Genomic DNA, 19,369 nt, shown 5'->3' with positions numbered 1-19,369 from the left:
GCTTCTTTGAGACAAAGCACACAGTTCTGTGATGGCCTCAGCTGCCTGAAGCAAAAAGGCAGCATTGTGAAACACGCCTGCACCTCTTTCTGTGTGTGTGTGTGTGTGTGTGTGTGTGTGTGTGTGTGTGTGTGTGTGTGTGTGTGTGTGTGTGAGTGTGTGTGTTTGAGCATAAGTGAGTCTGAGGAGGAGAGAGAGAGATAGTGAGGGAGACACCAGTGGGAGAGGAGCAGTATTTCGGAGAGAATTAACAAATGATCCATTGTGGGTTAATTGACCCATTGTGAAAATGATTAAATAGGCCCAGTGTACATTTGGCCTCGATGTCTTTGGCAGAAACTACTGTAGGACAGAAAGAGAGGCGAGCATCTGTTTAGGCGGAAATGGACAGAAAAGGGATGATTCTGATTCAATTTGTCCAAATTTAAAATAATAAAAGAAACGCATCGCTACACAAATCAAATCTCCCCTTTGTTTTTTTTATTGTTTTATCAAATTTAGCCCACAAATTCTGCTCCTGAAAGCCTCCCGATTGAAGAAACAGCATTAGTATGAATAATGTCACTCCGGCTCTGGCTCTGTGTCCACAGGTCAGAAATGTAGCTGAACCCTCAACGTCATTTCCAATACTGTCAATGTTTTCGGGTGCCCCATGTTGTCACTTTGATTAGGGGTAATGTCAGGCAGTTACACCCCGGGGTGCTTTCATGCTGTCAAGGGTACATACACATGCACAAACAGTACACACTACCACCCCAAAACACCCAAAACCTTTGAGTCATCTCTTTCTTTTGCACAAAAGGTAAAAACACGGCAGCCTCACCAGTTTCTGGAAGAGGTCCCCGACTCTCTGGTGGTGGCTCCATTGCTGGACGCGAGGCAGAAGTCCGTCGTAGAACTCCTTGTGGATCTCGTAGAGCTCAGGCACTTTGAAGAAGATGGTTTCTATCTGGGCCACGGTGAGCACCGGCTGTGACGTCGTGGCGGCCGCCTTCAGAGGCTTCATGGGCTGAGAGGAGCAAACAGGGCAGATGGATTGTGTTAGAGCTCTTCCAGTGTGTCTTTGTTTGTGAACTCAATAAAAAGGTTCTGTTACAGTTATAATATTATCTGTCTGTGTCTGTAAAGCGAGAACTCTGATTCATATTAGTGGGAACAAAGCAATAGCTGCATAAACAGGAATGTTAGCTGAAGTGACTCACATCCAGTGAACTCTCGGACATGTGGCTGCTTTATATGCAGAAGGTAACTACAATGTTCAAGTACACAATGACTGCCTTTTACCAGGTTACATCTGTCTCTCATTCGTTCGGTTCTCTGGAATTTTCTACCAAGCTGCTTCTTTTTCTTCTTGACAAAAGAAACTCAAGATTCATGAGCAGTAAAACACACCACTGAGCCACACTTTGTTCATTTAAGTACTCTGTCAGATTTTACTGCTGTAGTCTTACTTGGTCTGGGATAACTTATAATGTTAGGTCACGCTTCGATAAAAATTCTTGAGCGAGTTTGCTGTTTTTATAACTTTCCTCTACTTTTAGCATCTTCACATAACTACATATTTAAATGACAGCTTGTCAGTGTATCATTGTTTTCTAGAACTAGACAATTCCTAATTCATTTTTTTTAAAGTAGGGGTGCTTCCTTGACTCAAAATGAATACATCTGAGGTGATTTGTGGATGACATACATGTAGACCCAAAATTCAGGAAAAATCCAAATAACTCCAAGTTTTTTCACAATTGAAACCTCTTTATTATCATGGCAGCCATGTTTAACCTATTTGAAGGCCATGTTATCTTAAAAAAAAAAGCCACCATGATCTGCTGCAATGAGAAACTGTGAAAACAGAAGCTGCCATTGAACAACTTATTTGTGATGCGCTTGGAGATAAGATGACTACAAAAAAAAAAAAAAAACATGGCATCATTTTGACACAACTGTCTGTCAAAACGATGTCAGTTTTCAGTATTTATTATAAATATAAATATCAAAAAGACAGTGCTTTGGGGTTCGTCTGATTTTTGTAGCTGTGTACTTTTACTGGAAATAATGTTGATGAATGCTATGAAAGCAAAACAAAGAGCTCAAATATGCTCAAATAAGGGAAAGCAGAGAGTAAAAATCAAGCTCAGAAATTCTAGGCTAATATGGCTGGATAAACGCTAGCTATTGCTTTAGTGAAATTCATTTTTTTAAAGACTGTTCACACTGGGCTCGTATAACCTGGGAAAAGCCAGTGTGTTTCTGTGTGTTTATGAGTTTGCTTAACTTTACAGCAAATCATGTTCTAGTCTCATTTTTCCAGATGTAATCTACTGGTGCTGAAACGTCTCATTAAAGCTCACCTGCCTAATAAATTGGTAAATTAAACACATCGTAACGCTGGATAATGTGTGTGCACGGTGTGTAATTTGTGTGTGTTCTCACCAGCAGCAGCGCCTCCAGGTGACTGAGGTAAGTTTCCTCGGTGGCCAAGATCCCAGACAGGACCCACTTCCTCATCTCCAAACCTTTTTCCAGGTCGCATTCAGTCTGTAAAATACACATTTTACAATTAGAATAAAATGCTTCAACATTTTATTATACACACTAATTAGTCAATCCCTCCAGGAATTTGAATGCTGTGATCACAACAATTAACACAAATTCAACCAAAATGAATTCTGCAATTTTATCCTATCACAGCAACTTTTCCACAATTCTGGCCAACCTCCCCTGAGTTCCACCAATCATAGCAGTCCCCGTATTCACTTCCTTATTTATGGTTTGAAGATGCAGACATGTCTGATTCTAGATATTAACTGTTTTTATATTAAAACCTAATCGGAGTAGATGAGGAGGTGGTGACGTCAAATTGGGAAAATAAAGATTTTCTGAATGTTTCTCATTTACCAACAAAATTACTGCAGACGACCATGAAAAACAATTCCCTGATGTTCTTCACGAAGTGGCGGTAAACTGCTTTGCATCCCATGCAATATTGTGGTGGAATATAAATGAAAATCATCGAATGACAAACACTTTTCTACAGCGAAACATATCAGAACGGCTGAGAGGAGAGGACCACAGACATGAAGGTAAGTTAGATTAATTAATTGACGTGACAAGTCATGATTGTCTGTGTGTGAATACATGTACGCCAGGATGTGAAATTAACTCTGTAAGCCACTAATAGATATGTTCAAATATGATTCATTCAATAGTATTTTCTACCTTAAATCTAACAACCACTTCATGTTAAACCAGTATCTGGCTGCTAATTGCCCACTGTGGTGCACCAGCTTGTGCAAATGGGTTGGAACATGTTAAATAATTAGTTTAGGAATAAATACTGTAAAATAAAAATTTGAAACATGTTCGAAAAGTTGAAAAAAATGCAACTTTTCAAACAATTGTCACTGACTGCCTGTAAACCTCTAATGGGTGGTTGGATGTAACAAAAATAACCAGAACGTAATTGGTTTAGGTGAAGGGATTTATTGCTTAGTGGCAAATGGAACACAAAAGTGACATTAAAAAAACACACGACTGGTGAGTGTTGCTAAATCAACGAACAGAATATAACAAAACAAAGGCTAACAGAGTTTTTCAAACTTATCTAAGCTCAAAACAAAGCAACTAAACTCCTTAGCCAAACTTAAATACATCAGCAACATCCACCACCAATAACAAAAACTAATACAATTGTGCAAAAAACAAAACAAAACTGATGCCTCACACAGTTCACAAAGACTCTAAACATCGATTGGCTTCTTCACTAAGCCCACGGTGTCTGCAGCACTTACCACAACTGTCTACAGACCGAAGTGGTCTGTGGTACCCACCAACCCAACCACACGTACCTACAGACCAAAAACTCATCAAAATACGAACAAAAGATCACACACTGAAAGGCACCAGGGCGGACTGGTCACAAATACCAGCCGTACCAACTAACAGCATGGCTGCGGGTATATAGCCTGCAGGTGTAGTGATGGCTGTTCCGATTGGTTGAAGATGGGAGAGGAGCTGGAGGGTGGCCCAATCAGGGATGTCAGAAGGCGGGGAGAACAGGGCTGCAGTGCAGGTCATCAACTCCTGACTCGTTGACTGGAATGACTGGCAGCTGGAGTGATGGAGAGACTCAACAGCCACAGCTGAACCCACACATGCAACCTCCCCACCAACAGGCCCAACAGAAAACCACCCAGAACCAGACGGCACACCTGGTGGCCGTAACACTGCCGCAATTCCATTGCAACAAATACACTTAAATATCGCAACTTACATTGCAGTATTTTTAGAAAAGCTGCTGCAAATTCAGGCATTTCAAGCCGCAACAGTGATTATTCCAATCCTGCGTGTTATTACCTCACATCTCTTGGCTTATTTTCAAACTTAAATTCGTTTGATTCTTTCTGAGCAAAAGGATTTCTAATGAGACTTGTCTGCGCGTTTCAAATCGAACGGTTCCAAGTTTTACTCTTAGCATGTGAAACTCTTGCAGGAATGCTGTTTGTTCACGCCAGAGTCTACAAGATTAAACAGCAACAAATGAAACTTCTAGAAATCCTCCCTGGTTGCCTCCTCGTTCCCTTCAGCCACAGTCAAAGCTCGCTGAGGAGCACAGACATGAAAGAAAGCAGAGAGACAGAGACATTCCTCGGGCTGTCTTGTTTAACCACGAACTCTGAAATAATTCAAACAGGCAGGGTCTCCCATGGTAGGGAAAAAAAAAAGGTTGGGGTATAAATATGTGCATGTGTGAGAGAATGTGTGTAAGTGTCAAGCACGGACACACACCAGCCCAGGTTGGGAAAGGAGGCATTAAGACCCTCAGGCTGTGAGGAGGAGGATGGACAGAAAACAGGGAGGAAGAATGACAGAGGATGACAGAGAAAGGAGAGCAGAAGAAGAGATGGAGAAGGCAAAAAAAACAAAGGGTATTCTGAGTAATTAGGAGAGAGAGAACAGCAGAAAGAGGGCAGAAAAGGAGGCATCTGGCATGATGAAAAGGACACAAACTATACTACAGGAAACTGCCATGTCAGGTGTGTTTGCATTGTGTGTGGACATTTTTCTGACAGTACATACTAATGCTGCCATATACAGTGTGTCTGTACAGAGATCATATGGCTCCAGAGTGTAAGAGGGCTAAAGAAAGGTCAAAACGGATCCTGTGAGATGGACAAAACATCCCAAACTAAAGCACATCTTGCTGCGTTTTGCTTTCTTCTTTGACCTTTCATTTGTTTTTAAAGGATAAGCTCAGCTAATGTTTTACAATTTAACTTAATGATGCCAAATGATTGATTTTATTGCTATTTTTTGAGTTTATCTGCATGTGTTGTCATGTGTTGAACCTCCTGCCCTTCATTCTGTGTGGAAATCTTTCTGACAGTACATACTAATGCTGCCATACACGGCTTGTCTGTACAGAGATCATATAGTTTCAAAGTGTGAAAAGACCTCAAGAAAGGTCAAAGCTGATCATGTGAGACGGACAACATGTCTGAAACAAAAGCACATCGACATCTTGCTGTTTTTTCCTTTTGTCCCTTAACCTTAGTTTATTTCTAAAGTATCAGTTCAGATAATATTTTACACTTTAACTTAACAATGAGGCCAAATGATTGATTTTATTGCTTCATTTTGAGTTTACCTGCATGTGTCTGCATCTGTCAAACCTCCTGCCCTCCTAAAACCGTGCACCATATTGTCAGCGACATGCTTGTATAAATGTGCACACTAAAATAGCACACCTGTGAGCTGCATTTACATGCACACATGCACTTTGAGGACCTGGATGTCCGTGGGTGTACATGCATTCATTCAAACGTAGGGGTAAATGGGTCTGAAACCTGTTTCCATGGCCACTGCATAAGCAGATGCTAGCACAGATCTGCTGGAATTGTTATAGCCCGGATGATTATGAAAAGGCTCCAGGATTATTATGGACTCCATTACACAGGAGTCCATTAACCAGCACGGTTGCTGCTGGGCTAAACACACTTTGGATTGTCTACAATTCTACTGACTAGTCAGTTAGAACAAACAAAAAGGGCATTCTCAACACCAGAACTTTAGATTTAACTTCAGTAACTCGACTGAACGGACAACAAATATTACTAAACATAGCAATAATTTTAATTACACTCTGCTCTGTGCATTGCCGACCAGGTTGAATTTAGACAAGAGCAAGACATTTGTGACTACAATTTTGCCCTTTGTGCTACTATTTCAGCTTCTTCGTCAATGACATAGTGTCACTGTGTACAGGAAAGTGAAAATTACTCTATTACTTCCATTACTGACTAATCTGATTATTATTTTCTCAATTATTTGCTCTATAAAATGTCTAAAATTGTGAAAAACTGCTCCCACAATGTCCTATCTATATTTGAAACAAGGCAAATCCTCACAAAATGAGAAGCTTTTTGCTTGAACACATCAATTGATTAACAAAATGACTTTTCTGTCAATCAGCTAATTCATTTATTGACTAACCATTGCAGCTCTGCTTTATTCATTAGCATGGCTTGGTGAAACTAGGCACAGACGTGTTGAACTCATTTTGAAATACAATAAGATATTCAAAATAGATGCACTTTCTCCTCTTTTTCTAGCTGTAAATCCTGTTTTAGGCAGTCGATGTTTCTAATGTATCAGTTCTCATCTTCCTCTCTCCATCTTTCTTTTAGTGAAGGTTAAAGGAATCATTCTGACAGCTATGTATTATGCATCACACTGAGCCGTCAGGGGATCTGAGCTATAGAACAATATCGGTTTCTGCAGAAACAGCTCTAATTGCTCCTAATGTATAGACACTAACACAACCAAAGAGGAAAATAGCTCTCGTTGCATCTTAATATGGTAAATTATTAGTAGTAAATAAGTTATGTAATGAGGATTTTTCTTCGGTGTAACGTTTTGCACTGCAGCAGCTTTCTGTCCATCTCCACTGACTTAAAAAGGGAAACGCCTGGGGCAGCAACTGAGCCCCCAGAATATTTGTGAAATAATGAAAAATGAATGAAAATCCATGTGGAGCGACAAGTACCAGCGTGTGACTTCACCCTTGCCGAATCAGCCTGCTGGTGAAGGAACATGAGGGTCCATTTGAAGCATCAAGAAACATTCAAAGAAAATCACAAGGAGGGAACTTTAACCATCCAGCCACATCTCACTGAACAAGCAGACGGGAGACATAAAGTGTTTATTCATCGTTTCAGACCCCAGACGGCTCCCCGAGGAAGTACCCACTTCTGCAGACATATCATCTTTTATTCATCGCCGTGGCAACTAATGAGCCCATCTCTGGGCTCAGACTAAAGGGGTTGTCTGGGTGCATGTTCCGTAATCAAAAAAGTAAGAATAAAACACTTTCTCCCTGCTTGGGGTAGATGTAGGTTTGTGTGTCTGTGTATTCATGACCAGTGTGTGCAATAAAAGCTAATATTTCACATTTGAACCCACATTTAAAGGCTTTTAACTTGCGCACTTCTTAGCAGGAACCCTACCTAACAAGATTTAGGAATTCTGATTTGCTTCTGATTTGTTTAGGGACGAATAATGTTCCCGGGAGAGACACAAGAATCGTCAAAAAAAAAAAAAAGTGTATTTGACAAGCAGCTGTAGCTCAGGGGGCTGAGACTGGGCAACAGCGGTGGTAATAACGTTATTCCCCATTTCTCTCTCTTCCCCAAAGCGTGCAAGAGACTGTCAGCTCATATAACCGCTTAGAACCAGGTTGGAGAGAAGAGAAGTAAACGGCAACGCACGCTCCATTCCACACTTTATTAACCCTTTTCAATTTTCATTTTTCATATTCTAATCTGTTTAGCTTCCTGTTCTGCCATCCCTCACTTTCTGAAATGCCTAATGTAATTGCTTCCTATCTCCACGTCTGCTACGAAATGGAGCTGTCTCAGAATTATGCCGAGCTGCCGGAGAAGGATGGGTAGTTTTTAAAATGCAGCATTACTTCTGCTTATTTAAACTGCATTTCAGTCAGATGCGGGACACGTTGGCGGAGCCGGTGTCTGCGTGGTTTCACGTCGTGATTTTGATTGCGAGGAGCGAGCGGTGAAGATTCATTAAAGACACGACACAGTCTATCAGTGGAGATGTAATTCCAGATGGTGGTCATTTAGGGGTTTAGTGCTGACTGAGCAGGAAAAGAAATTACCTCACTCATCAGGCTGTGACCTTAAGGTGCGGGCAGAAGGAGTGTTGAGGATGCAGCTGTTTTAATATACTGAGATTAATTCCGGGAACGCCTTAGTGGCTTGTTGGGGTTTAAGGCACAAACCATTAACTGCATCATCCCCGGTTTCTCTGGTATCTCTCTCCTTTGCTTCCTGTCATCTCTTCACTGACAACTATATAATAAGGTCATAAAAAGTTGAAAAAATAAAGAAGAATTCTTCTTTACTTGGTGTGAAAGAAATGGAGGGAGGCTCCATTTCTATCAGTATCCTGCAGCTTTAAAAGAGGCTTGATTTGTGTCTGACATAATGTTCCCCCTTTAAAACAAAAGAATTGAATGATATGTCATCTTTCCTCTTGTTTGTCACTCGAGGCAGCTTTATGCTCTAATATTTTTGTTGTACCTGTATCTAGCAGTTTTTCCTTGTTTCTGACATCATGTTGGAGACGTAGTGCCGGAACAAAGATTATGACAACTCCCCCCTTTTGATCTATCATACAATAGATCTTAAATTTTCCAATGACAGTTGTACACCTGGTTTAGGTAGAAAATATTGGTCTAACTTTTCCTTTTTCAGTTTTGACAAAGGCAAAGCAGTGGTGAAACATTGGCCTGTATGCTTAATATAAGGTTGTGAATTAGGCAGTGTGCTTTTTGCACCCTGAAAAGACAAGCAAGTGCTTCAGAGTTTGCAGAGACTGTGAATTATGGGAGCATAATATTTGGTGAAATGAGACCAGGGAATTTTTTTTTTTGGTTCCGATGGGCTCCAGCATGTTTGGTGTAAACCTGGTCAGTCCTAACAGTGAAGCAGAGGTAAAATTGTGATAATATAAGGCTGCATGAGGGTAAAAGGTGTTGGAGAGATGACATTTACAGATGGAACCATGAAAACCTGCGCATATACCAAAATACTGCAAATTTCTGGGTGAGAGGATGACTCTCAGCAGAATCTTGGCAGAAGAGGAATACTCCGATCCAAACCAAACTGCCAGAATCACACAAGAGTTTCTACAGGAGAACAAAGTGAAAAGTATGACTTGGTCAAGTATGTTCCTGACCTGAATCAGAACAGAACAGCTTTGGGGTATTTTAAAGATAAAGGTAAACCAATACAACCCCTCAGGCAGAGAGCAGCTAAAAAAGCAATTGTCTCTGAAGAAAAGCAGAACATCTCTCCAGAAATGGGGCATCCTCCACGCTAAGGAGAACCGAGTCTGTCATCAAAAAAATAAAGTGGCCATATTAGTTACTGAAAAAATTAAAATGTTTGATTCTCAGCAAGAAAAAATTGGCCAGAAGTTTGTTGTAATGATTTCCAAGTGCATTTTAACACACTAGAATATCATAAGAAGAAGAATATCATACATTAGTATCTGATTTCCGATCAATGAACCCCTCTCCTCCTCCACCAGTGCTGGAAAGAGCCAGATTATAAGAGAGCAAGAGTCACTGACAAAAATTAAATCAGCAGTATGGTGATGACTCATCACAGTGACATCATAAAACCATCATCTCCCACTGAGCCAATCAGAGCTTGACTGGGCTCTGACTCATCAATTTAAAGAGCAGACTGGGATGATGTTTGAGGAGGGCTGGTACAAGGGCAAGACAAGGACGCTGGTAACTCCATTTTGATGGCAGTTATTGAAAGCCTGTCTGGCCGCGTGGGGAGTTTGTTGATAGATAATTGTTGCAGTGCTGCATAATATATTTAACTGACCATCACACGCTGCCTCTGCCAGCCTCAGTCAAGCAGCATTAGGGTTTGTTCAGGGATTGTGCCTGTAAGCATGAAGATTTGCCCAACAAATCCCCTTCAATCTCTTCTGCAACAAATGCGTCTTTTGTCCGTGAGAGGAAAGAAAAGATGCACTCGTAGGAGGTTTGCGTGTATGAATTAAAATCAGCGAGAGTTAAAGCTCACAGGTCAAAGGCTGGCTGCAGTCATGGGACACATTACTTATTGGCAGATTCCAGCCATCAATCACACTGACAGACGCTCAGTCACTAGTGAGCGAAGACTGAGGAGGCAGAGTAACTGATACAGCCTCATGGCCACTGATGCAATTACTTCCTCCAAGGGCACAGTGGATAGAGGCAGCATTAGCCTATTATATTCTCCCATGATGCCCCTCTATCCTAATTGAACCTATAGCTACAACATGTTCATGTGGTACATACAAAGGCTATGGTGCAAACAATAATCTGTCAAAGAACCGTATGACGTACAGTAGAAACCATGGAGCGAATAATAAATGAAAAACAGAAAAAAACAGACTAAAATAGATCGAGGCTATAGTATCTGTGCTCTGTTTTATCTTTGCTGATTCTGGGGTTGTGTGTTTGTGTGCATGTATGCATCCTCTCTGTGATAACCTTTGAAGAGCAGATGTCATAGACCACTGGTTTTCTCTCTGCAGACAACAAGAGAGCAAAGGAAGGGAGGGTGGTGATGGGGAATTCTGTCTAATACCCGGGATGAGAAGAAGCCAGACTCTTTAAGGTGGATGGGTTTCTTTACTGGATGGCTGCTTCTGGGGTTATGAGGCAGGAGATATCGTCCTTCATCAATCCTCTCAAACAGCAGATGTGATTTCTCAATTGATGGCTATTTGACAGAGCAGGCCTGCTGTAAGACTAGATTAGCCCAAATCATGGTCTGCAATCAGGTCAAAGGTCTTGCAATGGGACAACAATCTCAGTGCAGAAATGGATATTTAAAAATTTCAACTTTTGCAGAATAATTGGAGCTTGTAATCAGGCAGGCTTGCATGGTTCTTGGGGTGAATTAGCCACTGTAACGCGACTATTTAGAGGAAACAATGTTGCTGCATCCATGGATTAACAGCGCCCAAGATGATTGTGATTAATTTAAAGAAATAAAAATAAGTCTATCTTTAATTTTCTGTTTATATTTCTTCCTCTATGGCAGAATGCAATGCAGCACAAAACTATAAAAGGAAGAACACGATGTAATGAACAAAAAGATCAACACTAGAGGCTCCATCCAGTGCAACCCACGACAGGATCAAATGGGGATAACTAATGGATGACGGATGGATGGATAGATTGATCAAACACACAAAAAAACCTCCATCACTCTGTAAACCATCCATGGTTGTCAACCATGGATGGCTGCATGGATGAATAAATGGAATGCAGTGAATGAGAAACACCATTGATGAATTATTCTAATTTTAAACTGAGATTTGGTAAATTTTCCTCCAGGAAACGTATGATCAGTTCAGGGACAATCAGAAAATTGGAGATTATTTCTGTTCTTACAGTTTCTGATGGGTAGATGGCATCATTTTGGTGATATTTTCCAACACCTTTAAAACTGACGGGAGGTTTTGGGGTTCAACACCTTTTTAAACAGTCTTGTTTGGGCGGAAATTGAATTTAAAAACTTGATTTTTGACAATCCATGCAGTGGGTGTTGAGATATTTCAGTCCAAACTGTTTTATCTGTGTGTATTTTAGCAAATAATAAAAGTCTTTCAGTGTAAAATGTTCGGAAGGAACTGACATGTTTTACTAAATATCTACAAAATACAAATTGTGTAAAGTCTGAACCAGTGAAAGTGTTAAGGATGGATGGATGGATGGATGGATGGATGGATGGATGGATGGATGGATGGATGGATGGATGGATGGATGGATGGATGGATGGATGGATGGATGGATGGATGGATGGAAGGAATACCAACAATAGGACACAGTGAAATGGCAGACTGACCGACTTGGATGACTCCAGTGATCCAGAGGACAGGGTGTCCCGGCTGCTCCGGCTCTTGGAGCTGAGGTGGGGAGAAGACGATGGCGAGTCGTCGATATACGGCAGGATGTCGTGGTGCCTCCGCTGCTCCTCCGCTCGGTCTGCATCGTAACCATACGTCGGAGGGGTTCCGGTGTAATGACCATCTGTGAAGAAGAAAACCAAGACTCAGGTTTACATCTTTTCCTGTTTCATTTCTGTGCTGCAACTCCCCATTTCACATCAAATACATCAGCAGTGAGGGAACACCAAGACAACTTTTGATCTCTAAATCACCAAATTCATGCTTACTGTGAAGCTGTCTGCTCGGCACTCTGTTCAGACAAAGGTAGGCAGAGACAAACCTCCTGCACACTGAGCAGGATCATGTGCTACATTTCCTGATTGGCTTCATGCTCTCAGAAGGTTGCCAAGTCTTGCAGAGTTAATTTCCAACACTAATTAAAGCAGTTCTGGAAACTGGGGCACACAAAAACCAATTTCCCCTGCATCTTTGTTCATGCATTCACACAAAAACAGAAAGCTCGGAGAGGAAACACTTGAAAAGGCCGACCAGAAACTGGTTCAAGGTTCAAATTATTTCAACACTGCGCGCAGCATCTCGAGGGAAATTTTCAGCAACCTCCCTGTGACCCGCTTCTACGGTGGGCGATGTCGCTCTCTCTGTGGGAAAGTAACAGCTCTGCCAGCGCCAAGTGCTTTTGCCTATGATCATGAGCGTTGCCCTTTACAAAGAGAGGTGGGAGCGACAGAAAGTACAAGAAACAAAGGTCAGTGAGTGGCATGCAAACAATCTGAGTAAGAATGACTTGGTGTACAGCGTCACACTCAGTGAAGTGATGCGTTTCATTGAAGTCGTGGCTTCTATTAAACATGGTTTCGGAGAGTTAAAACCGCCTTTCCAGGACGAGATGATACAGTCAGCGGTTCGGGGAACGCGGTGTGTAACAGCTGAGGGGAAGACATAATGCATCTCTGAATGTCACAGAGGACCTTTTGCTCATCTCCTCCCACTCTTACATTCAACAGAGCCATGCTTCTCAGAGAGCTGGCCGGGCCTCCTCAGTGCTGACTCAGACTATTAACATGCTACAACACCATCCCATCCCATCACACGCACACACACACACACACACACACTAATCTTCACATCAATTATGAGCCCTCTGTTGCTTTAAAACACATTCAGCCAACATCTGATTAGGCTTCCTGGTGCCTTTATGGCAGCTTTAGTCTCTGCTTTAGTCTCTGTTTCATTGCGTTTCATGAAAACACAGACATGTGGTGTTAAAGTCACAGGCGACGGAGTGAGAGGGGGGAAAGGAGACAAAGTGATAGAAAAGAACAATGCCAGTGTGTCCCGTCTGACCTTCAGCCCACCCACCGTTTGCTCCGCGTACTCGCTGCTGCTCGTGGGTGGGAGCTGCCCACTACGCCTGCTTCGTCCGGTGGCGTCCTGCCAGGTGCACAACAACACAGAGGCTCTATGTGTGCGTTTGGTGGTGCAAACAGTCGCTTCCCACAATGTCAAAGCTTTCAGCAGACCAAACTTAGCAGCGTAACGCTCGTTTTCATTCATTTTTAGTCCTAAAGCATGAGCTGTGTGGCTGCAACACAAACACATACGTTGTTTTTTGTCACTATTTCTGAACCTCCATGCATACTCCTGCTGAGTATCTTTCGATCTTCACTGTATTTCCTGAGTTTTATGGCTTGTTCACAACAAATGCCTTCATATAGCTCAGAGGACAACAGACGCAACACATTTTAGCAGCTGATTCACTGCTTGTCTAAAAATACAGGGTGTGGATATGAAAAACACCAAGAGGGAAATATGTAAGTACCATCCTGGCTTGTTTTTCTTTTTATATTTTTCAACCGCGCCTCTGTGCATTCATGTTAGGAAGCATAACATCTCAAGCTGACGTTTAAAAGAAATCATTCCACCAGCTGTTTCCTAACAACACTAGGATAACTATAAGATTTCTTTTTAAATCATGCCTTGCTTTGGAAAAATGCGGTTCCTAGAAACAGTAAGTGTGTGTGTGTGTGTGTGCATGATTTAGTGTGTGTTAAATGCCTTTAGCAGCCACACACAGCCCTGAGGCCAAACATATTGAGCATCCAAACAAATATCTTAGCCGGTTACCACCTCCTGGTTAAAAGGGGAGCACCTAAAACCACAATCATGAATAATAATGATGTGAAAATGGTTGAAATAAAGAGTAAGCGGCGTCTTTTGAGGAATGTCTTCAAACAATCTTAGCATATTATTACCTAGAATGGATTTTCACACATGCAGAGTATGTGCATGACCTGCAGTTTCCAGTGGGGGAGGGATGGAGTTTTACAAGTCAGTTAATGGGTCACTATAGCCTGTGGTCGTCTAACACAAGGTTTTAGTCTGTCCATGTCTGACCTCATCTCGGCCCAGACGCTGCTTCTAACGCCGCCTTGAGTCACTTTCTCTCTGCCTGCCTTTTGCACGCTTTGTTTTTTTCTCTTATCTGCCTCTGCTTTCATCTTTCTCTCCTTTTAGTGAACCGATCGCTTGTATTTCCATTTTTTTTTGTGGCCCACCACAGCTGGCCTCTTCATCCACATGACCTCTGAGCTGCCTCGCCTTCCACTCCTTTCTTGTATCCCAAACAACTCGCCCAGAGGAAAAGAATAAACTAAAAATATGTCAGAAAGCACCTCTGCCTGCAGATAAACACATATACATTCATATATATACACACACACACAGACACAAAGTATCCCTTCATATTATTCTCAGAAAAACAGTCAACCCATTGATTTCCTCCTGGAGCTATTGGCAAAAGCAAACAACCAAACTCTGCTTCGAACCACAGAAATAAAACACACATTCCTGTAAAATGTTTACATGGAAACAGTGTTTGGGAGGGGAACAGGTCTTTTTCCTGCTGCAGGTGGAAAACTACAATCACACTGGGAATAGCTGGGGCTCCGCTGCCATGGCAACATGTTGGTTTTTCCAAAACAATATCCCAGGCAGGGCAGGGGTATCAGGGTTCCAGGGTGTCGTGTGACGCTGATCTGTCGATGGGATATTCTTATATAATAGCACCCTGTACATGAAAGCTGGTTCTACCTGTTAAATGATTACAGCTGATGTGTGATGACTGTGATGTAAGAGATTTTTAGAGTCTGGAATGTGCATGTGTTTTTGTGAGAAACTCAGACACTGAACAGGTACGGAAATTTAGCATCAAATATCTGCTTAAGTTAGCAAAATTATTCTAATAATATTGTACATTATCTAGAAAAACGTCCTTGTATAGTTGTTTGTGTTTAGACACCATTTAGCAACACAATCTAGATGTTTTAGTTACTTCCCTACAAAGATTCACGCCTCTCCTGGCTCCCAGGCTTTATGCTAAGCTTGGCTAACTGCCTGCTGGCTTTTACTTCATATATTCCATCCAGACATTTGATTTGCTTCGTCCACACATCCTCTAATGTGTTTCTTTTAAATGAGACAAGGGATTTGTAGAGCAAATGTAGCTACCACGATATCACACATGGGTTTGTGGTTTTGTTACTCATACTAGGAATGGAAATGATCATCGATTTCCGCAGGAATCGGATTGAACACATTGGAGGATGAGGTGGAGAGACGGGCACTGAGCAAGATGGAGGCCATTCTGACCAACATGGATCATCCACTTCACATCTGCCTGAATGAACAACGAAACATCAGTGGACGGCTCCTATCCCTGCGCTGCAGGGCCGAAAGATTTAGGAAATCTTTCATGCCATCAACAGTCAGGCTATTCAATTCAAATTTAAACAGATAAGAACCCTGACAACTGAATTTCCCTTCGGGGATGAATAAAGTGATTCTATTCTATAATACCATTTAGTATGTCACAAAAATATTTACTGTGCCTGCTTTTCCAACCCAATCCAAAACAAGCTTAAGAACAGTTGAAAGCTAATTTTGCAATACAACTGCAATGGATGTAAGAGCAAGGCAACTGAGGCTTAAGGTGCAATATTATGGCAGAGTAGCATGTCCCAATTAAATGTATGCTGCATGCAACAGCACCTTGTAATGACTGTAGTACTTTTTTTAAAAGTACGTTTTTGGAATTCAGGGGCCTGAGTTTGGAACTTGATGGATTCACAGGAGGTCCTCGGTTTACGACGTCCTCGACTTAAGTCGTTTTGCGGTTGCGTCGGAACTGATTACGGGTCGGTCCTTGGTTTAATGTACGGTGTTTTGTCATTACACTAGAACTGGTTCAGTGGAACTAGTTGGCAAGCCTCTGCAGAGGAACCTTATTAGCAGTTTTGGTTTCTGTTTTTAGCAGTACTACATACAATACTCCACTTATTGTAAAAAGAAGTGATTCTGAGAAGCCCCTTGTAGTTTTTTTCCCCTCTTCCCTCTTCTTTGTCTTGTGCTACTCTCCATTCATTCCTCTTTATTCGTTCGGTGCTGCTCAGCTTTCATTCCCTTCGTCATAAAGCTGACAGCATGATGTATACAACAGCCTGACATACTGTTACAGCGCAAAAGCGAGCTAACCATCTATTTGCCTCGCTCATTCTCACACACACAAGGAATTAAAAGGCTCGTCTGAGTTTAAGTCAGATAAAGAGAGCTGTGGCCGTCAGACAAAGGAAGCAATTGTTGCCTAAAGCCCTGCACTGCTGTGCGGTGTAGGAGTAAGAGGAGGGGTGGAAGCAAGGGGAAAAAAAGACCCTTAAGATGGAAATAATTTTCAAAATGAGTACAAAATGAAAGAAATATAATAAACAACAATCAAGAGAGAGGACAGATCAATGCAACAGACTGAGAGGCATGAAATTAAAGAGAGAAGGGGAGTGACTCTCAAAGGAGGCATAAGATATCCTCGATAGTGAGCCGCCCTTCCATCCCCCATCAGGCGCTCCACTCAGCATGGCAGTCATAAATCTGCCCCGGCTTCCTGACGCCTTTATTGGACCTAGGGAAGAGGCCTGTCATCCTAACACTGCCAATATAACTCCACCTCTAGCTCAAACACACTCACACACCTACCCTAAAGCCCCACCCAGCCCCATAGGATGCTAATGTTAGGCCACAATACATGTTTTAATACCCCACACCAAATCTGATTCATACACAGTGCACTAGCAGGCCACAGTGGATTTGGGAGGTGCTAAGCTTATTGAAGAGCCCAAGTCTGGATGCTGGAGATAAATAAAGTGCATCCCAGTCTGCTGAATAATGCTGCAATTCTCATTTCTGCTAAATATATATAAATGCAGTCGAGTAGAATGGAGTACAGTGGTGAGGAAGAGGAAACCGAGAGGGCACCCCTTCCCCTGAGCTCCTCCATCCCCTAAATATCCAATTTAGAGACAATTTAGCACAGAAGAGAGGGGGCTGGTAGACGAGTGAAAGTGAAAAGCTGTGGAAATTAAAGTGAAGCCTCGGCTACAGCACCGCCGGAGGGGACAGACATGCCGTCAAATGAACTTGAGCATAGCGTTTCCTTCCGTAATCCTCCCGCGACTTGTGCAGCCACTTGACAGCAGTTAATTTGATAAATGTCGGTATCTTGTCATTAGAGGGCAGAAGTAGTGTCATAAATTGCACATGGCTCTATTCTTAAACTCCTGAATATCTGCAATTTTGACACAGAAATGTGGACGCGTGGCTTCTTTCAGTGACTTGGGAGACGTTGGAGAGTGGGCACTGCATTCCTCGTGGAAAGCATTCAATGTGACTGGAGAAGCAAAAAAGACTCTCAGAAGAAAGAGATGAATCCTTGAGGTATTCTTCACAGAATTGTTGTAAAAGACACGACCGCCTTGATTTCCACGTAAGAACCACAGCGTGTATTTGGCTACACAAATCCATCTCCGCAGAGCCAATGTGTCCCTGGAAGCTTGTTTTTATTTTATGTATTTATTTTTGTACATCAGCGGCTCCTTTGAGAGAACCACAGGGACCACTCATGCTCATTCTATGACTTTCCTCATCTTTTTTCAGTCAATTTCTTATGAATACCATTTCACCAACTGAACCAGCAATCACAGCCACCTGACGTCTATCTTCTGGTGATTTCCTTGTTTCCCCACTCATTAACATACTCCAGTTGAGAAATCACAATAAACCAATTTGTTTGCTGGAGGTAATCTCTTCGCCACGGCATCGATAATCTCTGTGGAAACGACCAAACAGCAGCAGCAGCAGCAGCGGCGGCAGAAACAGCAGCCGGTGTCAGTTAAAAAGCCGAGGCAAATGCCAAATTGGAAACGCTGTTCCTTTAAAAACTAACAGCGCCCCCTGCAGTGACATAATCATCCCTTTGTCTCCGTATGGAGGAATGAAAGACAAATTCCACAGAGGAAATAGCCTGAAACAACACCACTGGATGAAGGGATGAGCAGAGGAACGAGGATATTTGTGTTTATGTTTGCATGCAGTGGTGCTATAGGCTTTTTATTTCTCATTTTGAAACGTCTGTATGTTTCCATGGAAAAAAAACTGTCGGATATGAGAGCCACATCACTCATTTCACCTGCAGCACCGCCTGTGGTTGTATCATACATTTCTGAGCCAAAATAACAACTTATGTACAAAAACGGACAGTAAGTGGATTTTCCTTGAATATTGAGGGAATGCTGACATCAATTACATCATTCAAAGTGTTTTGTTTCACAGCTATGGGCAATTGAAAGACTTCCTTCCTGCGGTTTGACTATGGGTCAATATATAATTGCAGGACTTTTTGTAACATCGTTGATAGGTATCATAAATGACATTTTTGCTGTTTTCAAGGCGAAAATCAATATGGCCACGTATAACCAAACACCACATGGCATTTTTACAGAAACATTATTCTAAATATTATATATACAATTGAGAAACTGAAATTGAAAGTTATTTCTGTATAAAATTTGATATGTTGCCAATAAAGAAATATCTGTCATGATTACCTCAACTTGGCTGTTATTAAACTGGGACGGTTATTTAGTTGACATTTTAACGATATCCAGTCATTTTTGTAGTAATAAGTGATTGTTTCCATAATAAATAATTAAGGTATTTGTAAAGACATGATCATAATGAACATATAAAACAATACTTTAAATATAAGTGTGTACAAGGTATATCCCATGGACTTCAAAAGTCCTTAAATTATATACTGACAGCTGATACTTAGTTGACTTTGGTGTATGTGCAGCTTTGACAAAAGACATCTTGATTTCCTGACAATCACAACTTATTTGGTAGCCGATTGTTTTCCAGCATGAACTTGCACAAGTGTGATGTAGAAACCGTAAGCCTCCAGTGTACGCACACTGAAAATGAACCTTACAGTGAAGTAGGGCAGCGAATCCCAAAGCGGGTGTTGGAATCCACCAAGGCGGCTGCA

At 41.8% G+C, this 19,369-nt stretch overlaps 1 protein-coding gene across 2 annotated transcripts in view; it reads right to left on the bottom strand.

Moving 5' to 3' along the window:
• Positions 1–19,369, bottom strand: part of bcr (BCR activator of RhoGEF and GTPase) — a 101,869-nt gene that overhangs the window by 33,689 nt on the left and 48,811 nt on the right. For both annotated transcript variants that reach the window (XM_022215816.2, XM_051938791.1), the window contains exons 2-4: positions 11,934–12,118; positions 2,431–2,535; positions 824–1,009 (exon numbers count right to left, since the gene is read on the bottom strand). In XM_022215816.2, the coding sequence (XP_022071508.1) occupies positions 824–1,009; positions 2,431–2,535; positions 11,934–12,118 (476 nt within the window). The remainder of the gene's footprint in view (positions 1–823; positions 1,010–2,430; positions 2,536–11,933; positions 12,119–19,369) is intronic.

This window comes from Acanthochromis polyacanthus, chromosome 18 (assembly GCF_021347895.1).
Source record: "Acanthochromis polyacanthus isolate Apoly-LR-REF ecotype Palm Island chromosome 18, KAUST_Apoly_ChrSc, whole genome shotgun sequence".
NCBI classification, from domain to species: Eukaryota; Metazoa; Chordata; class Actinopteri; family Pomacentridae; genus Acanthochromis; species Acanthochromis polyacanthus.
Note: the sequence above shows the minus strand (reverse complement) of the source record. Positions and strands in the feature narration are given on the sequence as shown.